The 26,993-nt window shown below is 58.9% G+C and overlaps 1 protein-coding gene across 1 annotated transcript; it reads right to left on the bottom strand.

Moving 5' to 3' along the window:
- Positions 1-55: 55 nt before the first annotated feature.
- On the bottom strand, positions 56-21,022 carry EGLN2 (egl-9 family hypoxia inducible factor 2). Its single transcript, XM_029064371.2, has 6 exons — positions 20,970-21,022; positions 20,286-20,811; positions 3,800-3,919; positions 1,633-1,769; positions 741-808; positions 56-614 (listed from the first exon to the last, which is right to left on the bottom strand). The coding sequence occupies exons 1-6, from the start codon at positions 21,020-21,022 to the stop codon at positions 559-561; spliced, it is 960 nt and encodes a 319-aa protein (XP_028920204.2). The 3' UTR covers positions 56-558.
- Between the last annotated feature and the right edge of the window lie 5,971 nt (positions 21,023-26,993).

Here is a 26,993-nt window from a genome sequence, read left to right as displayed (position 1 = left end):
CGGGGTGGGGGATCAGTGCCAGGGTTGGGGGGGGGGGGCAGAGAGGCCACGTCACTCCATGAGGTAAACTTTATTCCACGGCAGGCCGTCCATGCACGTTTCGTGCCCGCCTACCCCCGGCGGGTGGCACGGTTCGGTCGGGGCGACGGGTCGCTTCACATTCCGGGCTGGGGGAGTGGGGGAGCCGCCCCCCACTTTGCCAGCAAGAGGCCGTGACCCGCCCGACCCCGAGGCTTCCGGTCCTGCCCGGGGAGAGGCGCCGGCCTCGCCCCCGGCCCGAGGGGATGGAGGGGGACCCCCCGGGGCCCCTAGGTGCCTGTCCCCGCCATCCTCCCGCTCCCCTCGGTTCCAAAAAGGGTTGGGGTCCCCTCCCCGCTGGCTCCCGCTCCTGCTGGCCCGTCTCTCCGTCGCGAGCAGAGGGGTGCGGGGCCGGGCCGAGGGAGGAGGCGGCGGCGGCGAGAGCGGCGGCCCGGGGGGCAGAGGCCGTTCCCGGGAGGGGCGGGGACGAGGAAGAAGGGGGCGACGGCCGTCCGCCCGTCCAGCGCCGACGGCTCTACGTTAGGTGGGCTGGCTGGGCTGGGACACCGCCACCTGCACGCCCTTCTGGCCCGAGGCTGGAGGGGGCCGGGGAGAAAGCGGGTGAATCCAGGAGGGAAGACCTCCCCGCCGCCGTCCCCAGGCCCAGCAGCCCCATCGGCCCCTTCCCTCCCGTCCCGACCCGGAGCCGGCGGCGGCGCTACCTAGCTGGTACTTGTCTTTGGCTGCGGCCCGCTCCTTGGCATCGAAATACCAGACGGTGATGGCGTACCTGTGGCGGGGGGAGAAAAGACGGCGCCTGGATTTCGGGGGGGGAGCGTCGGAACGACGGTCTATTACTGCCTGGCGCGTGGGGGAGGAAGGCGGGGTGGAAAGCGGGTCGAAATGTCAAAAAGCGGTGGGCCGGGGGGGACGTAGATTGTAGCTTTTCCCCTTCGGGTGCCCATGGGACCGGAGTGGGGCAGGAGGGGTGTTTTCTCCGGTCCTGCCCCCGCCTTCCGGTAGTCGCTGGTGGACAAGGGCGGAAGAAACGCTCACAGCCCCGGGACCACCCGGCGACGCTGAGACCGCTGATTGATTGGGGGGGTGACGACCCCGGCCCCACCCTTGCGATCTCCAATGCGGGTTTGGTGAAGGAGGGGTCTGACTGGAGCGAGGAGACTGTGAACAAGGAACCCACAAGAGCGGCGCGCATCGATCAGGATGACAACCAGAGGCGCCTGCCAGGGCGCCTCGGAAACTCCAGGCTCTTTCCAGCATTGAGAGGGGAATCCCCCCCCCCCCGCCCACGCCGAGGGGAAAAAAGTGTTTACGATGCATTTGTGATGACCAAACCTTCCAGCCGCTCGATTCCACGGACCACACCGGAGGTATTTACCGCTAACTCGACACTTGCAAAATCGACTCCGCTGGGTGGTTTGAGGAATCGACGGCTGTGGATGTGGGTCTCGGGGGGGGGGGGGGAGGTTAAGAAAGGGCTCGAGAACCTGGGCGTCTGACCCTATCGTTTTAAAAAAAGAAGACCCGGAGGGGCCGAGGTCGGGTCGGCCGGGGCCAAACCGGGGCGACCCGGCCCGGTGGTGGGGAAGGGGGTACCTGGTGGCGTAGGCGGGCTTGACCTCGTGTGGGTTGCGCCTGTCGGACCAGAAGATGAGCAACCTGTCAAACAACGGCTCAATGTTAGCGACCACCGGCCGCCCTTCCGGGAAGATCTGCAGCAAACCTCCGTGGGCCTGCGGGAGACAGGGGAGAGACTCGGTCAGACTGGAAAGAGCCCGGGCTTCGGAGTCCGAGGTCACGGGTTCGACTCCCGGCTTCGCAGCCGTGTGACTGTGGGCGAGTCACTTCGCTTCTCTGGGCCTCAGTTCCCTCCTCTGGAAAAGGGGGGTTAACTGCGAGCCTCACGTGGGACGACCCGATGACCCTGTATCTCCCCCAGCTCTTAGAACGGTGCTCTGCACATAGGAAGCGCTTAACGAATACCAACATTATTATTATGGCTCGGGCCGGGGACGTCGCCAGCGGGAGGCGGCCCGGGGCGGCCGCCAGGGGGCGCGGCCTCTCCGGGTCTACCCGGGGCGGCCGCCAGGGGGCGCGGCGCCTCCGGGTCTACCCGGGGCGGCCGCCAGGGGGCGCGCCGGCTCCCGGCATGAGCCCCACACTCCCACCTACGCTGCGGCCACCCCGCCCCCTCCCTCCCATCCCCCACCCGCCACGCCCCCTCCCGGGACGGCGCCCCCTCGGGGATGTCATCTTAGAGCGTTGCCATGGAGACGTCCAGGAAGCTCCACAAGGCAGGAAGTGCGGGGGGGGGGGGGAGATGTTTATTCCCGAGACAAGGGGAGGGAGACCGTACCATTCTCTCCAAGGCGGGGGGAGAGGGATGGAATGGGCCATTTTTCCAGCAGGGCCCGTGGGAAACCCCCCTCCCTGCCACTGTCACCCGTGGGGGCTGACGAGAAGCAGCGTGGCTCAGTGGAAAGAGCCCGGGCTTGGGAGTCGGGGGTCGTGGGTTCCAATCCCCGCTCCGCCACTCGTCGGCTGGGTGACTTCGGGCACTTCGCTGGGCCTCAGTGACCTCATCTGGAAAATGGGGATTCAAACTGTGAGCCCCACGTGGGGCAACCTGAGCACCTTGTATCCCCCGGCGCTTAGAAGAGTGCTGACAGGCTAACAGTGAGGTTAATCCCCATTTTACAGAAGAGGTCGCTGAGGCACAGAGAAGTGAAGTGACTTGCCCACAGTCACACAGCTGACAAGGGGCAAAGCCGGGAGCCTCCGTCCGGGGCCCATAGTCAGTGCTTAATAATAATGTTGGCCTTTGTTTGGCGCTTACTATGTGCAAGCACTGTTCTAAGCGCTGGTTACAGGGTAATCGGGTTGTCCCTCGTGAGGCTCACAGTTAGTCCCCATTTTACTGAGGCCCAGAGAAGTGAAGTGACTTTGCCCATAGTCACCCAGCTGACGAGTGGCGGAGCCAGGATTTGAACCCACGACCCCTGATTCTCTTACAAATACCAACATTATTATTACTATCTCCCTCCCCTCCCGCATTCTGAGGGGAGGGGAATCGGGGGCCCATGGCAGGGGGGCTCCAAGGAGCTGTTCCCTCCAGACTGGAATCCCCTTCTGCTGGCACTCTAGCTGTGCCCACTGTCCCCTGGGCAGAGCTGGAGGGGGAGAATAATAATAATAATGTTGGTATTTGTTAAGCGCTTACTATGTGCAGAGCACTGTTCTAAGCGCTGGGGGAGATACGGGGTCATCCGGTTGTCCCACGTGAGGCTCCCAGTTAATCCCCATTTGACAGATGAGGGAACTGAGGCCCAGTGAAGTGACTTGCCCACAGTCACCCAGCTGGCAAGTGGCAGAGCCGGAATTCGAACCCACGACCTCTGACTGCCAAGCCCACGCTCTTTCCACTGAGCCACGCATTTAAGCGCTTAACTATGAGCCAGGCACTGTACCAGGCGCTGGGGTGGATACAAGCAGATCGGATTGGACACTGTCCCTGTCCCACGTGGGGCTCACAGTCTCAATCCCCATTTTCCAGATGAGGTAACTGGGGCGCAGAGAAGTGAATGACTTGCCCACAGTCACCCAGCTGCCAAGTGGCGGAGGCGGGATTAGAACCCGTGACCTCTGACTCCCAAGCCCGGGCTCTCTCCACTGAGCCACGCTGCTTTAAGACGGTGAGCCCTGAGAAGGCAGGAGGCTGCCCAACCCACCCCCTCCGGAGATCACCCTCCCACTGCCCCCTTACCTTAATGTCCCAGTTCTGGTTCAGGTAATAAATACAGGTGATGCAGCGCCCGTCCCCATGCGGGTTGTCCACGTGCCGCACGTAGCCCCGTCCGTTGCCCGGGTAACACGCCACCATGGCCTGTGGGCGGCAGAGGAGGAGAGGAGGGTCAGCAGGGTGCCCACCGCCTGTACCCAGGGGAAGCAGCGTGGCTCGGAGACAAGAGCCTGGGCTTCGGAGTCAGAGGTCATGGGTTCGATTCCCGGCTCTGCCCCTTGTCAGCTGGGTGACTGTGGGCGAGTCACTTCACTTCTCTGGGCCTCAGTTCCCTCATCTGCCAAATGGGGATTAACTGGGAGCCTCACGTGGGACAACCTGATTCCCCTGTATCTCCCCCAGCGCTTAGAACAGTGCTCTGCACATAGTAGGTGCTTAACAAATACCATTATTATTACCCGTCACTGGCGGACAACTCCGTCCGGGGCCCCTTCACCTGCCCCCTCCCGTCTTTTCATGACAGTAACGAGGGCGTTCGTTCAGCGCTTACTAGGTGCCGGGCACTGTTCCGAGCGCTGGGGTAGAAAGGAGACGAGCAGATCATCCCCGCCTCGCCTGCCCATCTCCTGAGATTTTATCAATCTTCAATCATTGGCATCCCCCCTCCCCGGGTGTGAGTAATTAATTGATTGATTGATTGATTGATTGATTGGCTTCCTCTGCTAGCCCTCTTTCAAAGAACTCTCTCCTTAGGGGAGATCTCCCTGCCGACAGCCAGGTTCCCTTCTGGAGGCCACCCGCCTTTTCGGGGGGATGGCATTTGTTAAATGCTTACTATGTGCCAGGCACTGTTCTAAACACTGGGGTGGATACAAGATAATCAGGTTGGACAGAGTCCCCGTCCCCACAGGGGGCTCGTTAGTCTTTATTCCCCTTTTACAGATGAGAGAACTGAGACACAGAGGAAGTGAAGTGACTTGCCCAAGGTCACCACTCCTCGTGGTGGAGGCGGGATTAGAACCCAGGTCCTTCTGACTCCCGGGCCCGGGCTCCATCCACTAGACCACTGTGAAGCAGCGTGGCTCAGTGGGAAGAGCACGGGCTTTGGAATCAGAGGTCGTGGGTCCGAATCCCGGCTCTGCCACCTGTCAGCTGTGTGACTGTGGGCAAGTCACTTCACTTCTCTGTGCCTCGGTGACCTCATCTGTAAAATGGGGACTAAGACCGTGAGCCCCACGTGGGACAACCTGATTCCCTTGTGTCTACCCCAGCGCTTAGAACGGTGCTCTGCACATAGTAAGCGCTTAACAAATACCAACATTATTATTATTAATAGACCACACAGCTTTCCACATTCTCCCTGCTGATATCCAGGTCTGAGCCAGGCTGCATGGCTCCCTTCCGGAGCTCCCACCCCATCAGAGTGACACTTTTATTTTTTAATTGTATTTCTTAAGCATTTACTACATCAGGCACTGTACTAAGCACCAGGGTAGATATAAGCTAATCAAGACGGACACCGTCGCTGTCCCACATGGGGCTCACGATCTTAATCCCCATTTTACAGATGAGATAACCGAGGCCCAGAAGTTAAGTGACTTGTCGGGGGTCACACAACAGACAAGTGACAGATCTAGATTAGAACTCAGGACTTTCTGACTCCCAGGCTCGTGCTCTATCCACCGGGCCACACTGCTTCTCCAGGGAAGTGATAAGAGCGCAGGCCTGGGAGTCCGAGGTCGTGGGTTCTAACCCTGGCTCCTCCACTTGTCAGCTGTGTGACTTTGGGCAAGTCGCTTAACTTCTCTGTGCCTCAGTTCCCTCATCTGTAAAATGGGGATTAAGACTGTGAGCCCCACGTGGGACACCTGATTGGCTCGTTTCTACCCCAGCACTTAGAACAGTGCTTGGCACATAGCAAGCGCTTAACAAATACCAGCATTAGTATTATTACTCTCTTCCTTCGGGGCAGGGAATGGGTCTCATTCTTAGTTCAGTAATTGTTGTATCTGTTAAGTGCTTACTAAGCAGCGTGGCTTAGTGGAAAAAGCCCCGGCTTGGGAGTCAGAGGTCGTGGGTTCTAATCCTGGTTCTGCCACTTGTCAACTTTGTGACTTTGGGCAAGTCACTTAACTTCTCTGTGCCTCAGTTACCCATCTGCAAACTGGGGATTAAAAGTGCGAGCCCCACGTGGGACAACCCGATAACCTTGTATCTACCCCAGCGCTTAGAACAGGGCTTGGCACATAGTAAGCGCTTAATAAATACCACGATTATCATTATTATTACTATGTGAAAAGCACTGTACTGAGTGCCGGGGTAGATACAAGATAATCAGGTCCCACTTGGGGCTCATAGTCTAAGTAGGAGGGAGAACAAGTATGGAATCCTCATATTTCAGACGGCTTAGTGGATAGAGAACAGGGCTGGGAGTCGGTCCTAAACCCAGCTCCAACCCTTTGTCTGCTGTGTGACCCCGGGAAAGTCACTTCATTTCTCTGTGTCTCAGTTCCCTCATCTGCAAAATGGGGAATGAGACTGTGAGCCCCATGTGGGACATGGACTGTGGCCAATCTCATTAGCTCGTTTCTACCCTGGTGCTTCGTACAGTGTCTGGAACACAGTGAATGCTTAACAAATACCATAATTATTATAATTTGGGAAGCAGCGTGGCCTAGTGGAAAGAGCAGGGGCCTGGGAGTCGAGGACCTGGGTTCTAATTCCAGCTTCGCCACCTATCTACTGTGTGATCTTGGGCGAGGTACTTTCCTCTAGACTAAGCTCATTAGGGGCAGAGAATGCTTATGCTAATTCTGTTGTACTGTACTTTCCCAAGTGCTTAGTACAGTGCTCTGCACATAGTAAGCACTCAATAAATACCATTGATTTAATTAACATCTCTGGGTATGCTCAGAGTCTCACTCCTCATTTTACAGATGAGGGAACTGAGGCCCAGAGAAGTGACCTGCCCAAGGTCACACAGCAGACAAGTGGAGCCGGAATTAGAACCCATGACCTTCTGGCTCCCAGGCCCGTGTTCTAGCCACTATGCCACGCTGCTTCTCTCACAACCTTTATCCCCACCCCCATGCCTACAGAGCTGCCTTCTCCTTCTTTTCCATTTCCTGGGGCCCATCCCCTCCCTGGCCTTTTCCAGCTAGGCCGTTGGAATTCATTCATTCAATAGTATGTATTGAGCGCTTACTATGTGCAGAGCACTGAACTAAGCGCTTGGAATGTACAAATCGGCAACAGCTAGAGACAGTCCCTGCCCTCTGACGGGCTTACAGTCTAATGGAACTACAGAATTCCCTCAGCCATCAAGGCTGGCATGCACTCACCCCCACCCCCACTCTCTGCAGGTGCCTATTAAGCATTCATTCATTTATTCATTCATTCAATGCATTCATTATTCACTGTGCCATTCACCTCCAAGACTGGACTGATGTTTGATTGCCTGATGTGTCTTTTCCACCCCATCTGAAGAGCAAACTCCCTCAGAACTCCGCGACAGGGAATTCATACCCCATACAATAACTGTGGTATCTGTTAAGCGCTTACCATATGCCGGACACTAAGCGCTGGAGTAGATACAAGTAATTGGGCTGTACACAGTCCCGATCCCACATGGGGCTCACCATCTTAATTCCCATTTGCCAAATAATAATAATGTTGGTATTTAAGCGCTTACTATGTGCAGAGCACCGTTCTAAGCGCTGGGGTAGATACAGGGTATTCAGGTTGTCCCATGTGAGGCTCACAGTCTTCAGCCCCATTTTACAGATGAGGTAACTGACACACAGAGAAGTTAAGTGACTTGCTTACAGTCACACAGCTGACATCCTAAGCCCTCGTTTTCCTCTTCTCCCACTCCCTTCTGCATCTCCCCGATTTGCTCCCTTTATTCATCCCCACCCCCGCAGCCCCACAGCGCTTAGGTCCATATCTGTCATTTCTTTTAATGTCTATTAATGTCTGTCTCCCCCTCTAGACGGTCAGTTCACTGCGAGGAGGGAATGTGCCTCTTAAATTGTTGCACTGTACTCTCCCAAGTGTTTAGTACAGTGCTCTGCACACAGTAAGCACTCAAATACCACTGATCGAATAAGAGGAGCCAGTCAGGGAAATGCATAGCCCCCCAAAGGGGGAAGAGGGAGGAAATGGGAGATTGTTGCCTCCCAGAGCTCCAGGAGGGAAGGGGAGAAAGGGCTGGGCTGGGTTTCAATCACTTGCATTTATTGAGCGCTTACTCTGTGCAGCGCACTGTCCTGAGCCCGTGGGAGAGCACAGCACAACAGAGTTGGTAGACATCTTCCGCTCGCAGTTTAGAGGGGGAGACAGACACGAATAGAAATAAATCAATGATGGCTTTGCTCATAAATCCAAGCCCAGAGAGATGACACAGAATGGAGTGGGAGAGGAGGAAATGAGGGTTTGGTCGGGAAAGACCTCTTGGAGATGTGCTGATAAGGCTTTGAAGCGCTCTTGCACTAGGATATGCACCTTTATTGATCCCCTTCCTCAGCCACTCACCACTTATGAACATAACCACAATTTATGTTACTATTAATATCCGTCTCACCCGCCAGGCTGGAAGCTCACTGTGGGCAGGGAACGTATCGATCGGTTCTGCTATTCTGTACCCTCCCAAGCACTTTGTTCGGTCCTCTCCACACAGAAAGCACTCATTAATAATTGTGGTATTGGTTACGTGCTCGCTATGTGCCAAGCAATGTACTAAGCACTGGGGTAGATACGAGATAATCAGGACCCACTTGGAGCTCACATTCTAAGTAGGAGGGGGCACAGGTATTGAATCCCCATTTTGCAGATGAAGGAACTGAGGCTCAGAAGTGACTTGCCCCAGGTCACCCAGCAGCCAAACGGTGGAGCCGGGATCAGCAACCAGGTCCCGTGACTCCCAGGCCTGTGCTCTTTCCACTAAGCCACACTGTTTTCATAAGTACTATTGATTGTGTGAGAGAATCTGTCCGCCGCCCAGATCATCTTTCTACAAAAACGTTCAGGACATGGCCCTGCCCCCTTCTCAAAAATCTCCAGGGGTTGCCTGGACCTCCATATCAAACAAAAACTCCTCACCACTGCCTTTAAAGGCCTCCATCCCCTTGGCCCCTCCTACCTCATCTCCCTTCTCTCCTTCTCCATCGCAGCCCGCACACTCCGCTCCTCTGGTGCCGCTCACCTTCTCACTGGGCCTCATCCCCTCGCCTGTCCCGCCATCGACCCCTGGCCCGCGTCCTGCCTCTGGCCTGGAATGCCCTCCCTCCTCAAATCCACCAGACAACCACTCTCCCCTCCTTCAAAGCCTTACTGATGCCCCATCTCCTCCAAGAGGCCTTCCCAGCCTAAGCCTCACTTTCCCTCCTCTCCCACTCCCTTCTGCGTCGCCCTGATTTGCTCCCTTTGCTCTTTCCCACTTCCAGCCCCAAAGCACATATATATATATATATATATATATATATATATATATATATATATCTGTAATACTATTTATTTATATTGATGTCTGCCTCCCCCGCTCTAGACTCTGAGCTCCTTGTGGACGGGGATTGTCGTGGTTCATTGTTCTTTCCCAAGCGCTCAATACAGAGCTCTGCACACGGTAAGCGCCTAATAAATATGATTGAATGAATGAATATGAAGAGAGGGGTGCCCTGTGTCACACTCATGCAGAGGTTTATTGAGATCTCACTGAGAATCTACCCCAAAATGGGGCTTGGCAGCCAAGCCGCCCACCACATTCCCGCCACATTCTCCCCGCCGCCTTGTTTCCTGCCAAGACCTTCGGGAGGGGTGGGGGCGGCCATTCCACTCTGCCTGCAGGGGACGGGAAGGGCCCTTCATCCCCACGCTTAATCTCCACAACCCAACCCTCCCCCCGGGGAGTGGAGAAAGAGGCCCCCTCCCTGCCCCCCCACCTCAGCCCACAACCAGCCCCTCCTGCCGCCGGGCCTATATTTATGGAGCACTGTACTGAGCACTTGGGAGAGGATGATATAACAGAGTTGGTAGGGGATGGGCACTGGCCAAGTAAGATCCGTTGGGGTCTCTTTAATGCCAAGGAGGGGGAACTAGAGAAGCAGTGTGGCCTTCACTCAACCCCCTTGCCCCCTCCTACCTCACCTTGCTATTCTCCTCCTCCAACTCAGCCTTCCCACTTCGCTCCTCTAATGTCCCTCCATCTCATAATAATGTTGGTATTCGTTAAGCGCTTACTATGTGCCGAGCACCGTTTTAAGCGCTGGGGTAGATACAGGGGAATCAGGTTGTCCCACATGAGGCTCACAGTCTTCCTCCCCATTTTCCAGATGAGGGAACTGAGGCCCAGAGAAGCGAAGTGACTTGCCCACAGTCACCCGGCTGACAGGTGGCAGAGCCGAGATTCGAACCCATGACCTCTGGCTCCCAAGCCCGGGCTCTTTCCACTGAGCCACGCCGCTTCTCTCTCCCAAGCACTTAATACAGTGCTCTATACAGAGTAAGTGTTTAATAAATACAATTGACTGACTCTGGCCGAGTTACCTCATTTGTCAAATGCAGATTGCGACTGCGAGCCCCACGTGGGACGTGGACCGTGTCCAACCCTATTATCTAGTATATACCCCAAGGCTTAGTACAGTATCTGGCACTTGGTAAGCGCTTTATAAATATCATTTAAAAAAAAAAAATCTACAGGCAGTCCCGCACTCTGTCGCCCCTATGCCATATCCTTGGCTTTAAAGCAGTCAATCACCTTGCCCCCTCCTACCTCACCTGGCTGTTCTCCTACAACCCAGCCTGCGTACTTCATTCCTCTAGCTCTAACCTTCTCACTGTACCTCGGATCTTTTTTATCTCGCTGCCAACCGCTCGCCCACGTCCTGCCTCTGACCTGGAACGCCCTCCCTCCTCAAATCCCACAGGCGATTCCTCTCTCCACCTTCAAAGCCTTATTAAAGGCCCAATCTCCTCCAGGCCTTCCCTGACTAAGCCCTCCTTTCCTCTTCTCCCTCTCCGTTCTGCATCGCCCCGACTTGCTCCCTTCATTCCCAGCCCCGAAGCATTTATGTCCACATCTGTCATTTTATTTATTTGAATTATTGTCTGTCTCGTCCTCTAGACCGTAAGCTCCTTGTGGGCAGGGAATGGGTCTGTTTACTGTTATATTCTACTCTCCCAATCAGTCACACAGTAAGTGCCTTGGGTAAGTCACTTCACTTCTCTGGGTCTCAATGGGGTTTGAGACTGTGAGCCCCAGGTGGGTAAGGGGCTGTGTCCAACCTGATTTGGTTTTATTCCTCCCAGTGCTCAGTACAGTGCCTGGCCCATAGTAAGGGCTTAGCAAATACTCTTATTAGTAGTAGTAATAGTATTAATAAATACGAGTGACTGATTCTCGCTTCACCCTGGCCTTCCTCCCGTTTGGCTCTCATTCCCATTCCCCAGAAGGGGGGATGGGAGAGTATGAGGAGAGAGCCACAGGCCTCATTCATTCATTCAAGTGTATTTATTGAGTACTTACAAGGGGCAGAGGACTGTACTAAGCACTTGGGAGAGTACAAAACAACAATAAACAGACACAATCCCTGCCCACGATCTTACAGCCTAGCTACAGTCTAGAGAAGCAGGGTGGCTCAGTGGAAAGAGCACGGGCTTAGGAGTCAGAGGTCATGGGTTCTAATCCCGGCTCCGCCACTCGTCAGCTGGGTGACTTTGGGCAAGTCACTTCACTTCTCGGTGCCTGTGACCTCATCTGTAAAAGACTGTGAGCCTCATGTGGTACAACCTAATTACCTTGTGTCTACCCCAGCGCTTAGAACAGTGCTCGGCACATAGTAAGCGCTTAACGAATACCAACATTATTATTATTAGAAGTGGGAGTCTAGAGACAAACAGCAATACAAATAAATAGATGACAGACAGGGACATGAGCGCTATGGGGCTGGGAGGGGGGAAGAACAGAGGGAGCAAGTCAGTGATGCGGAAGGGAGTGGGAGAAGAGGAAAAGTGGGAGGCTTAGTCAGGGAAGGCCTCCTGGAGGAGATGTGCCTTCAATAAGGCTTCGAAGGTGGGGAGAGTGATCGTCTGTCGGATTTGAGGAGGGAGGGTGTTCCAGGCAGGATGTGGGCGAGGAGTCTGCGGTGAGATACGCGAGATGGAGGCAGAGAGGCACAGCGAGCCATCCTATGATGACCAGGATAGAAAGAGAAGAGAGGAGAGAGAAGAGAGAGAGCACCTACATAATTATTATTTCCCCAGGCCGGGCTGCAGGGCCTTTCACCGCTCAACCAACTCAAACCTGTCCAAGAAAACAAATCCCGCCCCCATCCCCAAACCAAACAGAGGACCCAAGGGTCCCTCACTGGCAGAAAGGAGTTAAAGACTTCTTGGAGAAAAAAACTGCAGGCAGTTATAGGCTCTCCCCGGGAGCCCCACAGAGCACAAACCAAAATGCGTCAGAGGCCAAGGCCGGGTCATGGCCAATGACAGCGGCCACGGCAGGACGGCCGCTCTTAAATGGGCAACACGCAGGGCCCTCGGCTCCTAACGCTGACCCTCACCTCTCCTCCTCCTTCTGGGGGTAGGAGTGTGTGTGGAGGGGTCATAATAATAACAATGGCATTTGTTAAGCGCTTACTATGTGTCAAGCACTGTTTTAAGCGCTGGGGCGGGCACAATGTCCCACGTGGGGCTCACAGTCTTAATCCCCATATTCCAGATGAGGAAATCGAGGCCCAGCGAAGTGTCTCGCCCAAGGACACCCTGCAGACAAGTGGCAGAGCCGGGATTAGAACCCAGGTCCTTCTGACTCCGGGGCCCGGGCTCTATCCACTCTGTCATGCCGCTTCCATTAAGCACTCAATCTGTGGTATTTACTGAGCACTTACTAGGTGCAGAGCACTGTTCTAAAAGCTTGGGAGAGGACAATACAGCAGGATTAGCAGAATTCAGTCAGGAGGCGGCCTGGACACTGAGCCCCGGATCTCGGGCGAATGACTCAGCACCCGGGCAGTGCCTAGAGCCGGCCTCTCCCTGCCATGGCACCCCCTCCCGAAGCGATGCCCAGGCAGGGCAGTTGTCTCGGACGGCCGGGGACCCCGAGAGGGGCCGGAGGAGGGTGCCAGCCAGGCCCAGTTCGGGGCCGGGTCGGGTCACGGAGCCCTCTGCGGCTTGGGTTTCGCGGTCGGCGGCGGGTTCCCAGCAAACGTGCAGGGAAGCAGGCCAGGTAGGAGGGAAGATCGCCCGCACCAAACCTAGCCTGTCTCTCCCAGCTGCCCTCTCTTTTTTACTATCGCATTTATTAATAAGTGCTTACTATGTGCCAGGCACTAAGTGCCGGGGTAAAATCAAGCTAATCAATTTGGGCAGAGTCCAAGTCCCACATGGGGCTCACAGACTTAATCCCCATTTTACAGAAGCGGGAACCGAGGCATAGAGACGTGAGTAGCCCAAGGTCACACAGCAGACGAGGGGCGGGGATTAGAACCCAGACCTTCTGACTCCCAGAGCTGGGCTCCATCCATACTGCCCCACTGTTCCTTGCGTGGCGTAGCGTATAGAGCCCGGGCCTGGGAGTCAGAAGGTTCTAATCCCCGCTCTGTCACTTTTCTGCTGTGTGACCCTGGGCAAGTCACTTCACTTTCCTGTGCCTCAGTTACCTCATCTAGAAAATGGGGATTGAGACTGGGAGCCTCATGTAGGCAGGGACTGTGTCCACCCAATTTACTTGTGTCCTCCCCAGTGCTTAGTACACTGCCTGGCACCTAGTAAAAGCTTAATACCAGAATTATCATTATTATTATTGCTTTCTGCATGTGCCTCTCCCCCACCAACAAAACGCAGGAAACAGACGCTGGTCTTTGGGCCTACTGCCCTCTCTCCCCATTTAGGGGATGCCACACACGGGAGAGTAAATGGGGAGAGCGCTCCCCACTTAATAATTGTATTCGTTAAGCGTTTACTGGGTGCCAAACACTGTACTAACCGCTGGGGTAGACACCAGATCATCAGCTCCCACACGGGGCTCCCAATCTAAGTAGGAGGAGCACAGGTATTGAATCCCCATTTTGCAAATGAAGAGACTGAGGCCCAGAGAAGTGAACCGTCTTGCCGGTCACCCAGCAGACCGGAGGCAGAGCCGGGGATTAGAACCCAGGTCCTCGGACTCCCAGGCCCGGGCTCTATCCATTAGGCCACGCTGCCGCCCGCTGCCTTCAGCCTCCTGCCCCCTCCAGCCAGCTGTTGCCCTTTTAAGCCAGGCTGGAAGACCGAATTGCTGTTTCATGGGAGTGGGGGGAGGGCCGCCTCCTGGGGGGGGGGGTCCCGGAGGCCCCCCCCCAACACACACACACTCTTCTACCCCCCCTCCCCACCCCAGGTGTTACCCCTCCCCGGCCCGCTGCTTCAGACTTCAGTCAGCCCAGCAAGAACCGAGGGCAACTGAGGCCACGGGAGCCGGCAAGCCTCTCTCTAGTCAATCAGCCACTCGATCAAACTTACTGAGCGCTTACTATGTGCAGAGCTCTCAAGACAGAGGAGAGTGGGAGAAGGGAATAGACTGTAAACTCGCGGTGGGCAGGGAATATTTTTGTGTTACATTTCTATGCCGTCCACTCCCAAGCGTTTAGAAGAGGTGCCCCGCACACAGTGGATAGAGCACGGGCCCGGGAGTCAGAAGGATCTGGGTTCTAATCCCAGCTCCGCCACGTCTGCTGTGCGACCTTGGGCTTCTCTGGGCCTCAATTCCCTCGCCCGTAAAATGGGGATTTAAGGCTGTGAGCCCCATGGGGGATCGGGGACTGGGTCCAACCCGAGTAGCTGGTATCTACCCCAGCGATTAGATCGGTGCTTGGCACACAGTAAGCGCTTAAGAAGTTCCCTAATTATTACGGCTATTATTAAATACGATAGATTGATTGCCTCCAGGCTTGGGCCGCTCAAACCCTTCCGGTGAGGCGCCAATTTGGGATGTCACCCCGGCCCCTGCCTCTACTTCTCCCTCCGTCTCCTGGGGGAGTCGGTGACGAGAAGCCCCCCGCACATCTGCCCCCCCTAGATCCCCCTCCCCGCCGGCGGGGCGGTGGAGATCCGAGATCCCGGCTCCGCCTGCCCGTTCCCGCTTGGCCCGAGGCCCCGGTCCCCGGGGGGGGGACCCAAGGTCCGGCAGACCGGAAAGCAGGGAGAGGGGCTGTGGGATGGGTGAGAAACTGGGGCCACCGGAAAGCACGCCCAGCTGCCCCCCCATTCCCCGCCCCGTCCCCTTCCCTCAGCCAAAGCCGAGTACCTCCCTCTCTGCATTTCCCGGTTTCCGGGCTGCTTGGTTGCCGGGGATGGCCCTCCGTGCCCCCACCTCCCCCCCGGACGGGCCGAGGAGGGGAGAATCTGGACGTTTCAAGGGGACTCCAGGCCGCGGCCGGGTCAGGGCAGAGCCAAGGTGTGACCCGGCCCGCTGGGTGCTGGCTCCAACCTGCCCTTCCTCGGAGGGGAGGGTGAGGCCCCGCTAATCCCCCACTTCCTTCTCCCGGCAGGGGCAGGGACGGGGAGGGAAACCCTACAGGACACCCCAGCCAGGTGGGAGGAAGGGATAATAGTGTTAGTATTTGTTAAGCGCTTACTATGTGCCGAGCACCGTTCTAAGCACTGGGGTAGACACAGGGGAATCAGGTTGTCCCACGTGGGGCTCACGGTCTGAATCCCCATTTTACAGATGAGGTCACTGAGGCACCGAGAAGTGAAGTGACTTGCCCAAAGTCACACAGCTGCCAAGTGGCCGATCGGGATTCGAACCCGTGACCTCTGACTCCAAAGCCCGTGCTCTTTCCACTGAGCCACGCTGAAGGGATGCTGGGCTCCGGGGCCACAGGAGCTCACTCGCCCCCTAAACTGGAAGCTCGTTGGGGGCAGGGAACGCGCCCACCGACTCTGTTGTATCGCACCCCTCCTCTAGGCTGTAAGTTCGTTGCGGACAGGGGTTTGTGCCTGTTTACTGTTAAACTGTACTCTCCCAAGCACTCAGTACACTGCTCGGCACACAGGAAGCGCTCGATAAACACGCCTGAAGATTGAATGAATCCTAGCCATTAGTATAGTGCTCTGCTCACAGTAAGCACCCACTAAATCTCCCCCAATTAGACCGTAAGCCCGTCAAAGGGCAGGGACTGTCTCTGTTACCGATTTGTACATTCCAAGCGCTTAGTACAGTGCTCTGCACATAGTAAGCGCTCAATAAATACTACTGAATGAATGAATGAATGGCCTAGTGGATAGAGGCCGGGCCTGGGAGTCAGGGGGTCATGGGTTCTGATCCCGGCTCCGCCACCTGTCTGCTGGGTGACCTTGGGCAAGTTGCTTTACTTCTCTGTGCCTCAGTTACCTCATCTTTATAGGGATTGAGACTGTGAGCCCCACATGGGACAGGGGCTGGGTCCAACCCGAGTTGCTTGTATCCACCCCAGGGTTTAGTACAGTGCTTGACACAAATACCACAGTTATTATTATTATTAATAAATACCACTGATGATGTAGTGAAGAGGTCAGTGGTCCTGCTAACCGGTACTAGAGAGCAAGAGGGGCATGGGAGAAGCCCATCTCCAACCTATTTTTTTAAAATAGCATTTGTTAAGCATTTACTACGTGCCAAGCACTGTCCTAAGCGGTGGGGTAGATACAAGCTACTCAGGTTGGATATAGTCCATGTCCCCTCTGGGGCTCACAGTCTTAATCCCCATTTTACTGAGGCACAGAGAAGTGAAGTGACTCGGCCAAGGTTACACAGCAGACGGGTGGTGGAGCCGGGATTAGAACCCAGCTCCTCTAGACCCTAAGATCGTTGGGGGCAGGGAATGTGTCTGTTTCACTGTTGTGATGCCCTCTCCCAAGAGCTCGTGTGGGCAGGGAACGTGTCTACCAACGCTGTTACGTTGTAGTCTCCCAAGCGCTCAGTACAGCGCTCTGCACGCAATTTGGGCTCCATAAATGCCACTGAGTGAATATTTGTTAGGCACTTACTCTGTGCACCCTTTATTGACACCCTCCCACCTCTCCTCACAGCACTTATGTCCATATCCATAATTTATTCATTTATATTAATTCCCGTCTCCCCTCTAGACGGTCAACTCGCCAAATCGTTGTAGGCAGGAAATGTGTCCTCCGACTCTGTGTTGTGCTCTCCCAAGCGCCCAGTTCAGTGCTCCGCAAAAGGTAAGTGCTCAATACATACCATGGGTCAATGATCTGATTGTCTGAATAAATACGATTGATTGACTCAGGCCTCCAAGACATTGCTGCGACAGTGGATTGCGCACAGGCCTGGGAGTCAGAAGGTCATGGGTTCTAATTCCACTCCACCACTTGTCTTTGATTCTATTTATTGCTATCGTTCTTGTCTGTCCGTCTCCCCTGATTAGACTGTAAGCCCGTCAAAGGGCAGGGACTGTCTCTATCTGTTACCGATTTGTACATTCCAAGCGCTTAGTACAGTGCTCTGCACATGGTAAGCGCTCAATAAATACTACTGAATGAATGTGTGGCCTTGGGCAAATCACTTCGCTTCTCGGGACCTCAGTTTCCTCATCTGTAAAATGGAGACGAAGACCGGGAGCCCTGTAGGGGACAGGGACTCTGCCCAACCCGATTTGCTCGTCTCGACCCCAGCGCTCAGTAGAGTGTCCGGCACGCTGTAAGTGCTTAACAAATGCCGCAATTATTACGAATTATCATTATTCTCTTTTCTGGGCCTCGGGTCCCTCCTCTGTAAAATGGGGATTAAGACCCGGAGCCCTATGGGGGAGAGGGATTGGGTCCAACCTGATTTGCTCGTCTCGATCCCAGCCCTCAGTACAGTGCCCGGCCCATAGTAAGTGCTTAACGAATACCACAAGTATTATGAATTATTATTATTCGCTTCTCTGGGCCTCGGATTCCTCCTCTGTAAAATGGGGATTAAGCCCCGGAGCCCTATGGGGACAGGGATTGGGTCCAACCTGATTTGCTCCTCTCGACCCCAGCGCTCACTACAGTGCCCGGCCCACAGTAAGTGCTTAACAAATACGACAGGTATTATGAATTATTATTATTATTATTCGCTTCACTGGGTCTCGGATCCCTCCTCTTATAAAATGGGGATTAAGACCCGGAGCCCTATGGGGGGGTGGTGAGGGCAGGGACTGTGTCGTGACTCAGTGGAAAGAGCCTGGGCTTGGGAGTCAGAAGTCGTGGGTTCTAATCCCGGCTCAGCCACTCGTCAGCTGTGTGACTTTGGGCAAGTCACTTCCTTGGGCCTCAGTTACCCCATCTGTAAAACGGGGATGAAGACCGTGAGCCCCACGTGGGACGACCCGATGACCTTGTATCCCCCGCCAGCGCTCAGAGGAGTGCTCGACACATATGGAGCGCTTCGCAAATACCACCGTGATTATCAACGGGCCTCTGAGCCCATAGTAAGCCGCGTGGCTCAGTGGAAAGAGCCCGGGCTTGGGAGTCAGAGGTCATGGGTTCGAATCCCGACTCTGCCCCTTGTCAGCTGTGTGACTGTGGGCAAGTCACTTCACTGGACCTCAGTTCCCTCCTCTGTAAAATGGGGATGAAGACTGTGAGCCTCACGTGGGACAACCTGATGACCCTGTATCTCTCCCAGCGCCGAGAACAGCGTTCTGCACAGAGTAAGCGCTTAACAAATACCAACATTATTACTATTAACTTCTCTGGGCCTCAGTGACCTCCTCTGTAAAATGGGGATGAAGACCGTGAGCCTCATGTGGGACCATCCGGTGGCCCCGTATCTCCCCCAGCGCTGAGAGTAAGCGCTTAACCAATACCGACATTAACTTCTCTGTGCCTCAGTGACCTCCTCTGTCAAATGGGGATGAAGACCGTGAGCTTCACGTGGGACCACCTGGTGACCCTGTAACTCCCCCAGCGCCGAGAACAGCGCTCTGCACAGAGTAAGCGCTTAACCAGTACCAACATTATTAACTTCTCTGTGCCTGTGACCTCTTCTGTCAGATGGGGATGAAGACCGGGAGCCTCACGGGGGACCACCCGGTGACCCCGTATCTCCCTCAGCGCTGAGAGTAAGCGCTTAACAACTACCGACATTATTACCAACTTCTCTGGGCCTCAGTGACCTCCCCTGTCAGATGGGGATGAAGGCCGGGAGCCTCACGGGGGACCACCCGGTGACCCCGTATCTCCCCCAGCGCTGAGAGTAAGCGCTTAACAACTACCGACATTATTACCAACTTCTCTGGGCCTCAGTGACCTCCCCTGTCAGATGGGGATGAAGGCCGGGAGCCTCACGGGGGACCACCCGGTGACCCCGTATCTCCCCCAGCGCTGAGAGTAAGCGCTTAACAACTACCGACATTATTACCAACTTCTCTGGGCCTCAGTGACCTCCTCCGTCAGATGGGGATGAAGGCCGGGAGCCTCAGGCGGGACCACCCGGTGACCCCGTATCTCCCCCAGCGCTGAGAGTAAGCGCTTAACAACTACCGACATTATTACCAACTTCTCTGGGCCTCAGTGACCTCCCCTGTCAGATGGGGATGAAGGCCGGGAGCCTCACGGGGCACCACCCGGTGACCCCGTATCTCCCCCAGCGCTGAGAGTAAGCGCTTAACAACTACCGACATTATTACCAACTTCTCTGGGCCTCAGTGACCTCCCCTGTCAGATGGGGATGAAGGCCGGGAGCCTCACGGGGGACCACCCGGTGACCCCGTATCTCCCCCAGCGCTGAGAGTAAGCGCTTAACAACTACCGACATTATTACCAACTTCTCTGGGCCTCAGTGACCTCCCCTGTCAGATGGGGATGAAGGCCGGGAGCCTCACGGGGGACCACCCGGTGACCCCGTATCTCCCCCAGCGCTGAGAGTAAGCGCTTAACAACTACCGACATTATTACCAACTTCTCTGGGCCTCAGTGACCTCCCCTGTCAGATGGGGATGAAGGCCGGGAGCCTCACGGGGGACCACCCGGTGACCCCGTATCTCCCCCAGCGCTGAGAGTAAGCGCTTAACAACTACCGACATTATTACCAACTTCTCTGGGCCTCAGTGACCTCCTCCGTCAGATGGGGATGAAGGCCGGGAGCCTCACGGGGCACCACCCGGTGACCCCGTATCTCCCCCAGCGCTGAGAGTAAGCGCTTAACAACTACCGACATTATTACCAACTTCTCTGGGCCTCAGTGACCTCCTCCGTCAGATGGGGATGAAGGCCGGGAGCCTCAGGCGGGACCAGCCGGTGACCCCGTATCTCCCCCAGCGCTGAGAGTAAGGGCTTAACAACTACCGACGGTATTATCAACTTCCCTGGGCCTCGGTGACCTCCTCTGCCGGATGGGGATGAAGGCCGGGAGCCTCACGGGGGACCAGCCGGTGACCCCGTATCCCCGCCAGATCCCAACACCACCATCGAGCGGCGAAGGGGCACCGTCCCCCGGCGGTCCGAGGCCGGGGCCCGGCGCCGAGGAGGAGGCGGGCAGGGGCGGTGAGCGGAGGCTGACCTTGGTCCTGCCGTTGATGACATAGCCTCCGAGGCGTCCGGCGCAGTGCAGGATGAGCTGGTCCAGCCGGGCCATGAGGGCGCCGATGCCCTGGCAGCCGGGTTCGCGTCCGTCCACCCAGGCGATCCGGTCCCCGCGGATGCTCCGGGAGGGGACGGCCCGCTGGCTGACCAGCTGGCCGTCTCGGAAGCGGCCTTGGCGGTCGAGGGCCTCCACCTCGCGCAGGACCCGCGTGCCCAGGGCCGCCCCCAGGAAGCCCTCCTTCACGCAGATGCCGTAGCAGCTCATGCAGGGCACCACGTAGTCGGCGGCCAGCCGCTCGGCCGGGGTGGGGGGCCCGGCCTCCGGGGGCGCGGGGGGCGGCCAGGGCCGCTTGGGGGTCTGCGTCCGGTCCTTGGTGATGAGCGCCAAGGCTCCCTCGCCGCGCAGCGGGCACAGGTGCCCTCCGCCCTGCCCGCCGCGGCCCGCTTCCCGCCTGGGGCTGGCGGCGGACGACGACGACGAGGCCCCGGGCCCGGGGGGCACCGAGCCGCCCCCGCCGGGGCCCGCCGACCCCCGGCGGGGCCCGGGCGGGCGGGAGGCGGGCCGCGGGGGGCGAGGGGCGCAGCCGTCCACCCCCATCCCGGCCCCGCCGGGCGGCCCGGGCCGGTCCCGGCTCAGGGGGTCGGGCCGGGCCGGGCCGGCCATGGCGACGGGCTCAGCCCCCGGGCACGGAGGGCGCCGCCGCCCGGGCCCATGGTGCCAGCCTGCCCCTCCTCCTCCTCCTCCTCCTCTCCTCCTCCTCGGGGGCGGCAGCGGGCAGGGGGAGCTACGCGGGCCCGGGAGAGCGTGGCATGGCCTCGGCTCCCTCCCCTCCGCCCTGGCCCGGCCGGCGGGGGGCCGGGGGGAAACGGGATCACCTGCAAAAAGAAGGAGGAAAAGCCAAAGAGGGAGGGAGGGAGGGAGGAGGGCGAGGCGGGGGGCACGGCGGGGACAGGCCTGGGCACGAGGCGAGAGGAAAGGACCGGACCGGACCGGACCCGGGGGGGGGGGGGGGGGGGGGGAGGGGAGAGGAGGAAAGGGGAAGTGGGAAGAGGAAAGGAAGGAGAGGGAATGGCGGGGGAGGGAGGGGATTTAGTCTTTGCTCGCCCCCCTCCCCTGCGGGACCCCCCCCACCCCCGTCGCCCCGGGCCGGTCCTGCCCACCCGAAGGCCCTCCTTTCCACCCCCTCGGTGTGCGGGCCAGGCCCAGCCGGGACGGTCCCCGGGGTGCGAGGAGAAGCCGCCCCCCGCCCCCTCCCCAGTCCCTCCCCAGCCCCTCACCCGCTGGGGGTTTTCCTCCGGCCCCGGGGCCGCCGCTGGCGCCCCCCGCCCCGCGCCGGGCCGACGGCCATCCCCCTCCCCCCCCGCCCACCGCCGTCCATCACCCGGGACCCCGCCCCCGCACCGGGGACCGCCCTCCCCCCCCACCCGGGACACGCCCACCGACCGACGGGCCGGGGGAGGGGCGACCGCCGAGGGCCCCGGACGGTGCCAGGCCAGAGGAAGGCGCGGGTGGGTAGCCCCCCATCCGCCCACCCACCGAGATGCTCGACGCCGGGCCTCAGCTGGAGGGGGAGGGGAAGGGAAGGGGGCCCGAGGAGGGAGAGAACCCGCCCCCTCCCCACCTTGGCAAACTTCTTTCCAAACCCTTAAAAGGAAACCCCCAGCCCAGCTGCCCTGCTCGCACGGGCACGGGGATTCCCCTGGCACAGGGTAGCGTAGCGAGAGGGGGGGAGGCGGGCGGGCGGGGGTCGCAGGACCCAGGGCGTAATAGGAATAATAACGTTGGTATCTGTTGAGCGCTCACTCTGTTCTCAGCGCTGGGGGAGATCAGCTTGTCCCACGTGAGGCTCCCAGTCTTCGTCCCCCATTTTACAGATGAGGGAGCCGAGGCACCGGGAATAATAATAACGTTGGTATTTGTCAAGCGCTTACTAGGCGCAGAGCACTGTTCTAAGCGCTGGGGGAGATACGGGGTCGTCGGGTTGTCCCACGTGAGGCTCACAGTTAATCCCCCTTTGACAGATGAGGGAACCGAGGCACCGAGAAGTGAGGCGACCTGCCCGCTGTCACACGGGACTCGAACCCACGACCCCGGAGGGCTGCCAGCCCGGCGCCGGCTGGGGCAGGCCTCGAGGGGAGCACGCTCGGCGGCGCCAACGGGACCTACGGCGGCCTGGCGCCGTGCCCTCACCCCGGACGGGGGGGCTCCCTCGGCCGCCGGGGGTGACCCCTGCACCCCGGGGGACCGTGAGGACAAGCCGGGGGCCGAAAGCCGCCCCACCGCCCCCCAGTCTCCGGGACATCCTCCCCTCCCACCACCATCACCACCACCGGGCCCGGGGCCCGCAGAGCGGGCAGGGGCCGGGGGCGAACCAGCCCGGAAGACCCCCCCCAAGCTCAGCCCCCTCCTCAAACTGTGAGCCTCCCGTGGGACCACCTGATGACCCTGTATCTCCCCCGGCGCTTAGAACAGTGCTCTGCACAGAGTAAGCGCTTACTTATATACCAACTTATAATACTTACTTACTTATAATACCAACATTAGTATTCATTCATTCGAGAGTATTTATTGAGCGCTTACTCTGTGCAGAGCACTGGACTAAGCGCCTGGAATGGACGATTCGTGGTGGCAGAACCCGCCCCGGGCCCTCTTGATAATGGGGATGGGGCGAAAGGGAGGGGACAGCCGCTCCCGGAGGAGGAAGAGGAGGAGGAGGCGGGTTTGAGAGGAAGTCTCTTTCCAAGAGCCGGTCCCGCCAAGCTAAAAATAGGAGACGGGGCGGCTGCCGAAGGCCCAGGCGGGTGAGCTGAGGACGATGGGCCCCCGCCGGGCCGGGGGCGAGGGCCGGGGGAGCCCAGACTGACCCGTCGGGGACTCGGTGGACGTCGGCGGGGGGTAGGGAGGGCTGGGTGGCAAGGGGTTAATTATGACCATAATAATTATGGTATGTCTTAAGCGCTTACTATGTGCCAGGCACCGTATTAAGCGCCGGGGTAGATCCAAGTTAATCAGGTTGGACCCAGTCCCTGCCCCACATGGGGCTCGCCGTCTTAGAGAAGCAACGTGGCGCAGTGGAAGGGGCAGGGGCTGAGGAGTCAGAGGTCACGGTTCAAATCCCCGCTCTGTCGCTTGCCAGACTTCGGGCGAGTCGCTTGGCTTCTCTGGGCCTCGGTTCCCTCATCCGGAAAATGGGCATGAAGACCGCGGGTCCCACGTGGGACAACCCGATCCCCTTGAGAAGCGGTGTGGCTCGGCGGATAGAGCCCGGGCTTGGGAGTCAGAGGTCGTGGGTTCTAATCCCGGCTCTGCCACCTATCAGCTGTGTGACTCTGGGCAAGTCACTTCTCTGGGCCTCGGTTCCCCCATCTGTAAAATGGGGACAAAGACTGCCCGCCCCAGGAGGGACAACCTAATGACCTTGTATCTTCCCAGCGCTTAGAACAGTGCCCGGCACGTAGTGATGATAATGTTGGTATTTGTTTAGCGCTTACCATGTGCCGAGCACTGTTCTAAGCGCTGGGGTAGATACAGGGTCATCCGGTTGTCCCACGTCAGGCTCACACTTAATCCCCATTTGACAGACGAGGGAACTGAGGCCCAGAGAAGTGAAGTGACTCGCCCACAGTCACACAGCTGACAAGGGGCAGAGCCGGAATTCGAACTCATGACCACCGACTCCCAAGCCCGGGCTCTGTCCACTGAGTCACGCTGCTTCTCAAAGCACTTAAACGCCGAAATTCTTATTATTAGTGTATCCTCCCCAGCGCTTAAAAGAGTGCTTCGCACCTCCTAAGTGCTCAACAGATGCCATAATTATTATTGAAACCCATTTTTTTTACAGATGAGATGACTGAGGCACAGAGAGGTTAAGGGACTTGCCCAAGGTCACACAGCAGACGGGTGGCAGAGCGGGATCGAGGCTCCACGCGGCTCCCTCGTGGGCCCAGCTTGGCCCGATGGGGCCCCGGGCATCGGCCGGGGAGGGCGGCGGAGGGCGAGGGGTGATGACTTTTGTAAGGAACCGGGGCCCTGCAGCCAGATCCGGAGGGAAGGGGTGGAGGGGGCCGGGGGGAGAGGACACGGCAGTGAGCTGGCTATCGGGGGGGGGGGGGGGGGGGTGGGAGAGGTCCCTCCATTCGCCACCCGTGGCCCCACCTACAAGTTCGGGTCCCCCTCCCTGCCCGCCCCGGGCATATTCTAGATAGTAGCGAGTGCCACAAGGCACGTAGGAGGGACAGGTGGCGGGGCCGGGGGGTGGGGGGCCGACGAGGTCGGCCGTGCGGGACGAGGCCAGGAGCCAGGGGGCTATTAGGAGCAGAGGTGATAATACTAATAATCGCGCTATTTGTCAAGCGCTTACTAGAGAAGCAGCGGGGCTCCGTGGAGAGAGCCCGGGCTTGCGAGTCAGAGGTCACGGGTTCTAATCCCCGCTCCGCCGCTTGGCAGCTCTGTGACTTTGGAAGAGTCCTTTCACTTCTCCGTTTCACTTCTCCGGGCCTCAGCGACCTCATCCGTAAAAAGGGGGTGAAGACTGCGAGCCCCCGTGGGACAACCTGATCACCTTGTATCCCCCCGCCCCGGGGCTTAGTACAGGGCTTGGCGCATAGTAAGTGCTTAACAAATACCAACAGTATTGTTGTTATTATTCTGTGTGCCAAGCACCGTTCTAAGCGCTGGGGTAGATAGGAGGTAATTGGGCTGGACACAGCCCTTGTAATAATGATAATGATGTTGGTATTTGTTAAGCGCTTACTATGTGCAGAGCACTGTTCGAAGCGCTGGGGGAGATACAGGGGAATCAGGTCGTCCCACGTGAGGCTCACAGTCTTCATCCCCATCTTACAGATGAGGTCGCTGAGGCCCGGGGAAGTGAAATGACTCGCCCACGGTCACACAGAGCCGGGATCCGAACCCACGAGCTCTGACTCCCAAGCCCGGCCTCTTTCCCCCGAGCCACGCCGCGGGTCGTCCCTCATGGGGCTCGCCCTCTTGATCCCCGTTTTTCCGACGAGGTAACCGAGGCCCAGAGAAGGGAAGCGACGTGGCCGAGGTCACACAGCAGACACGAGGCAGAGCTGGGATAAGAATCCACGACCTCTGACTCTAGGCCCGGGCTCTTTCCACCAGGCCCCGCCGCTCCTTGTCGGGGGGAGGGGCCGGTGGCATAGGGTCTGGGGGGCGGGGGCCGCCCTCCTAGGGCCGCTGGGCGAGGAGAGGGTGGCGCTCCGGGGAGCAGGGCAGAGGTGCCTGCGCCGCCCCGGCGGCAGCTGCGGGGCCCGGGGCCGCCTCGGTGGAGGTTCGCCGCTCGGCCCGTGACCCAGGACGGCGTGTTCCCCGGCTGGCGGACCCGGCGGCCGCCCCCGCCCCCTCGGCCCCGCAGCAGGTGTGAGAGGCCGGGGTTTCCAGGAACCGGGCGGCCCCCGGACGGACACCCCACGTCCACCCCGCGGGCCGTGCCCGCGCTCGACGGGTTGGAGAGGCCAAGGACGAGGCCTCGTCCCCCCCGTCGCGGAGCAGCCACGGACACCCCCGCGCCCCCGGCGGGACACGTGTCTCCCCTCCCCCGGCCCCGCCACGTGTTTTCCCCAACGAGAGGCCGATGGGCCCTTTGCGTGAGAACCGGGGGGCGGGGGGGGGCGGGCCGGGCGCCGGGCTCCCCTCGTCCCCCCTCGTCCGCTCCGGAAGGAGAGGAAGCCGGGCCGGGCCCTCCGCCCCAGGGGGGCGGCCCCGCCCGTTCCACCCGCCCCACGGCTTTTGTTTAGCGGAAAGCCAAGCTCCGCCCGTCCCGGCCCTCCCTCTGTCCCCAGAATGGGGTGGGGGCAGAGAATCGGGGCCCCCCCCCCGAATGAAGAGGAGCTGGAGTCGGGGCTGGAAAACAAAACTGCTTTATGGGGAGAGGGGTGGTGTGGGGGGATGTGCGTACAGCGGAGGGGCGGTGGGGGGCGGGGGGGGCTAATGGGCCTCGGCGCCCCTCGAAGCCCCCTCCCCCCCACCAAGCCCCCGGGGGGGGCAGAGCGCCGGCCCTGCGACATAATAAATAACATATACAGACCACAGGGGGCAAAGGGGCGGGAGAGCCGGAGAAGGGGTCGACCTCAGGGAGGGGCGCCCCCCTCCCCCCCCCGACCCATCCCCTCGACCGCCAGGACGCCTGATACCGAGGGACGGTCGACCGACGCCAACCCCGGCGCCGGGTGGGCCCGGGCCCCTCCCCGGGCCCGGAGGGATCGCCGGGCCCGGGCCGCGGAAGGGCGAGGCCGAGACACCGAAAGCAGCAGCAACTGATGCCCGGGCTGGAGAGCGAGGGCAACGAGGGCGGGTTGCCCGGAGGCAGGCGATGGGGGCGGGGCGTGGGGGTGCCAGCCCCTCCTCACTGCAGTGAAAAGAGACCGTCCGTACACATAACGCCCGCTGCAGCGGGCCGGGGGGGACGGGGGTAGGGGAGACGGTGCCCGGGGGAAGGGCTCGTACCAGCTGCCCTTCCGGGAGCGGGGAGGAGGGCCCTCTTCCACCCCCTCGCCCCCAGACCCGACGTTAAGTCCCAGATCGTGGCACGCGACATCTCGAGAGGATGGGGGTGGGAGGGGAGGGGAAGGGTCTGGGACGAGATCGGGGCAGACCCCCTCCCGGTGGCCCCGAACCGTTGTGCCATCTCCATGAGAGTGAGTTGGAAGGGGGGGGGGG

Source organism: Ornithorhynchus anatinus, chromosome 5 (assembly GCF_004115215.2).
Source record: "Ornithorhynchus anatinus isolate Pmale09 chromosome 5, mOrnAna1.pri.v4, whole genome shotgun sequence".
NCBI classification, from domain to species: domain Eukaryota; kingdom Metazoa; phylum Chordata; class Mammalia; order Monotremata; family Ornithorhynchidae; genus Ornithorhynchus; species Ornithorhynchus anatinus.
The sequence above is the reverse complement of the archived record's forward strand: the minus strand, read 5'-3'. Positions and strand labels throughout refer to the sequence as shown.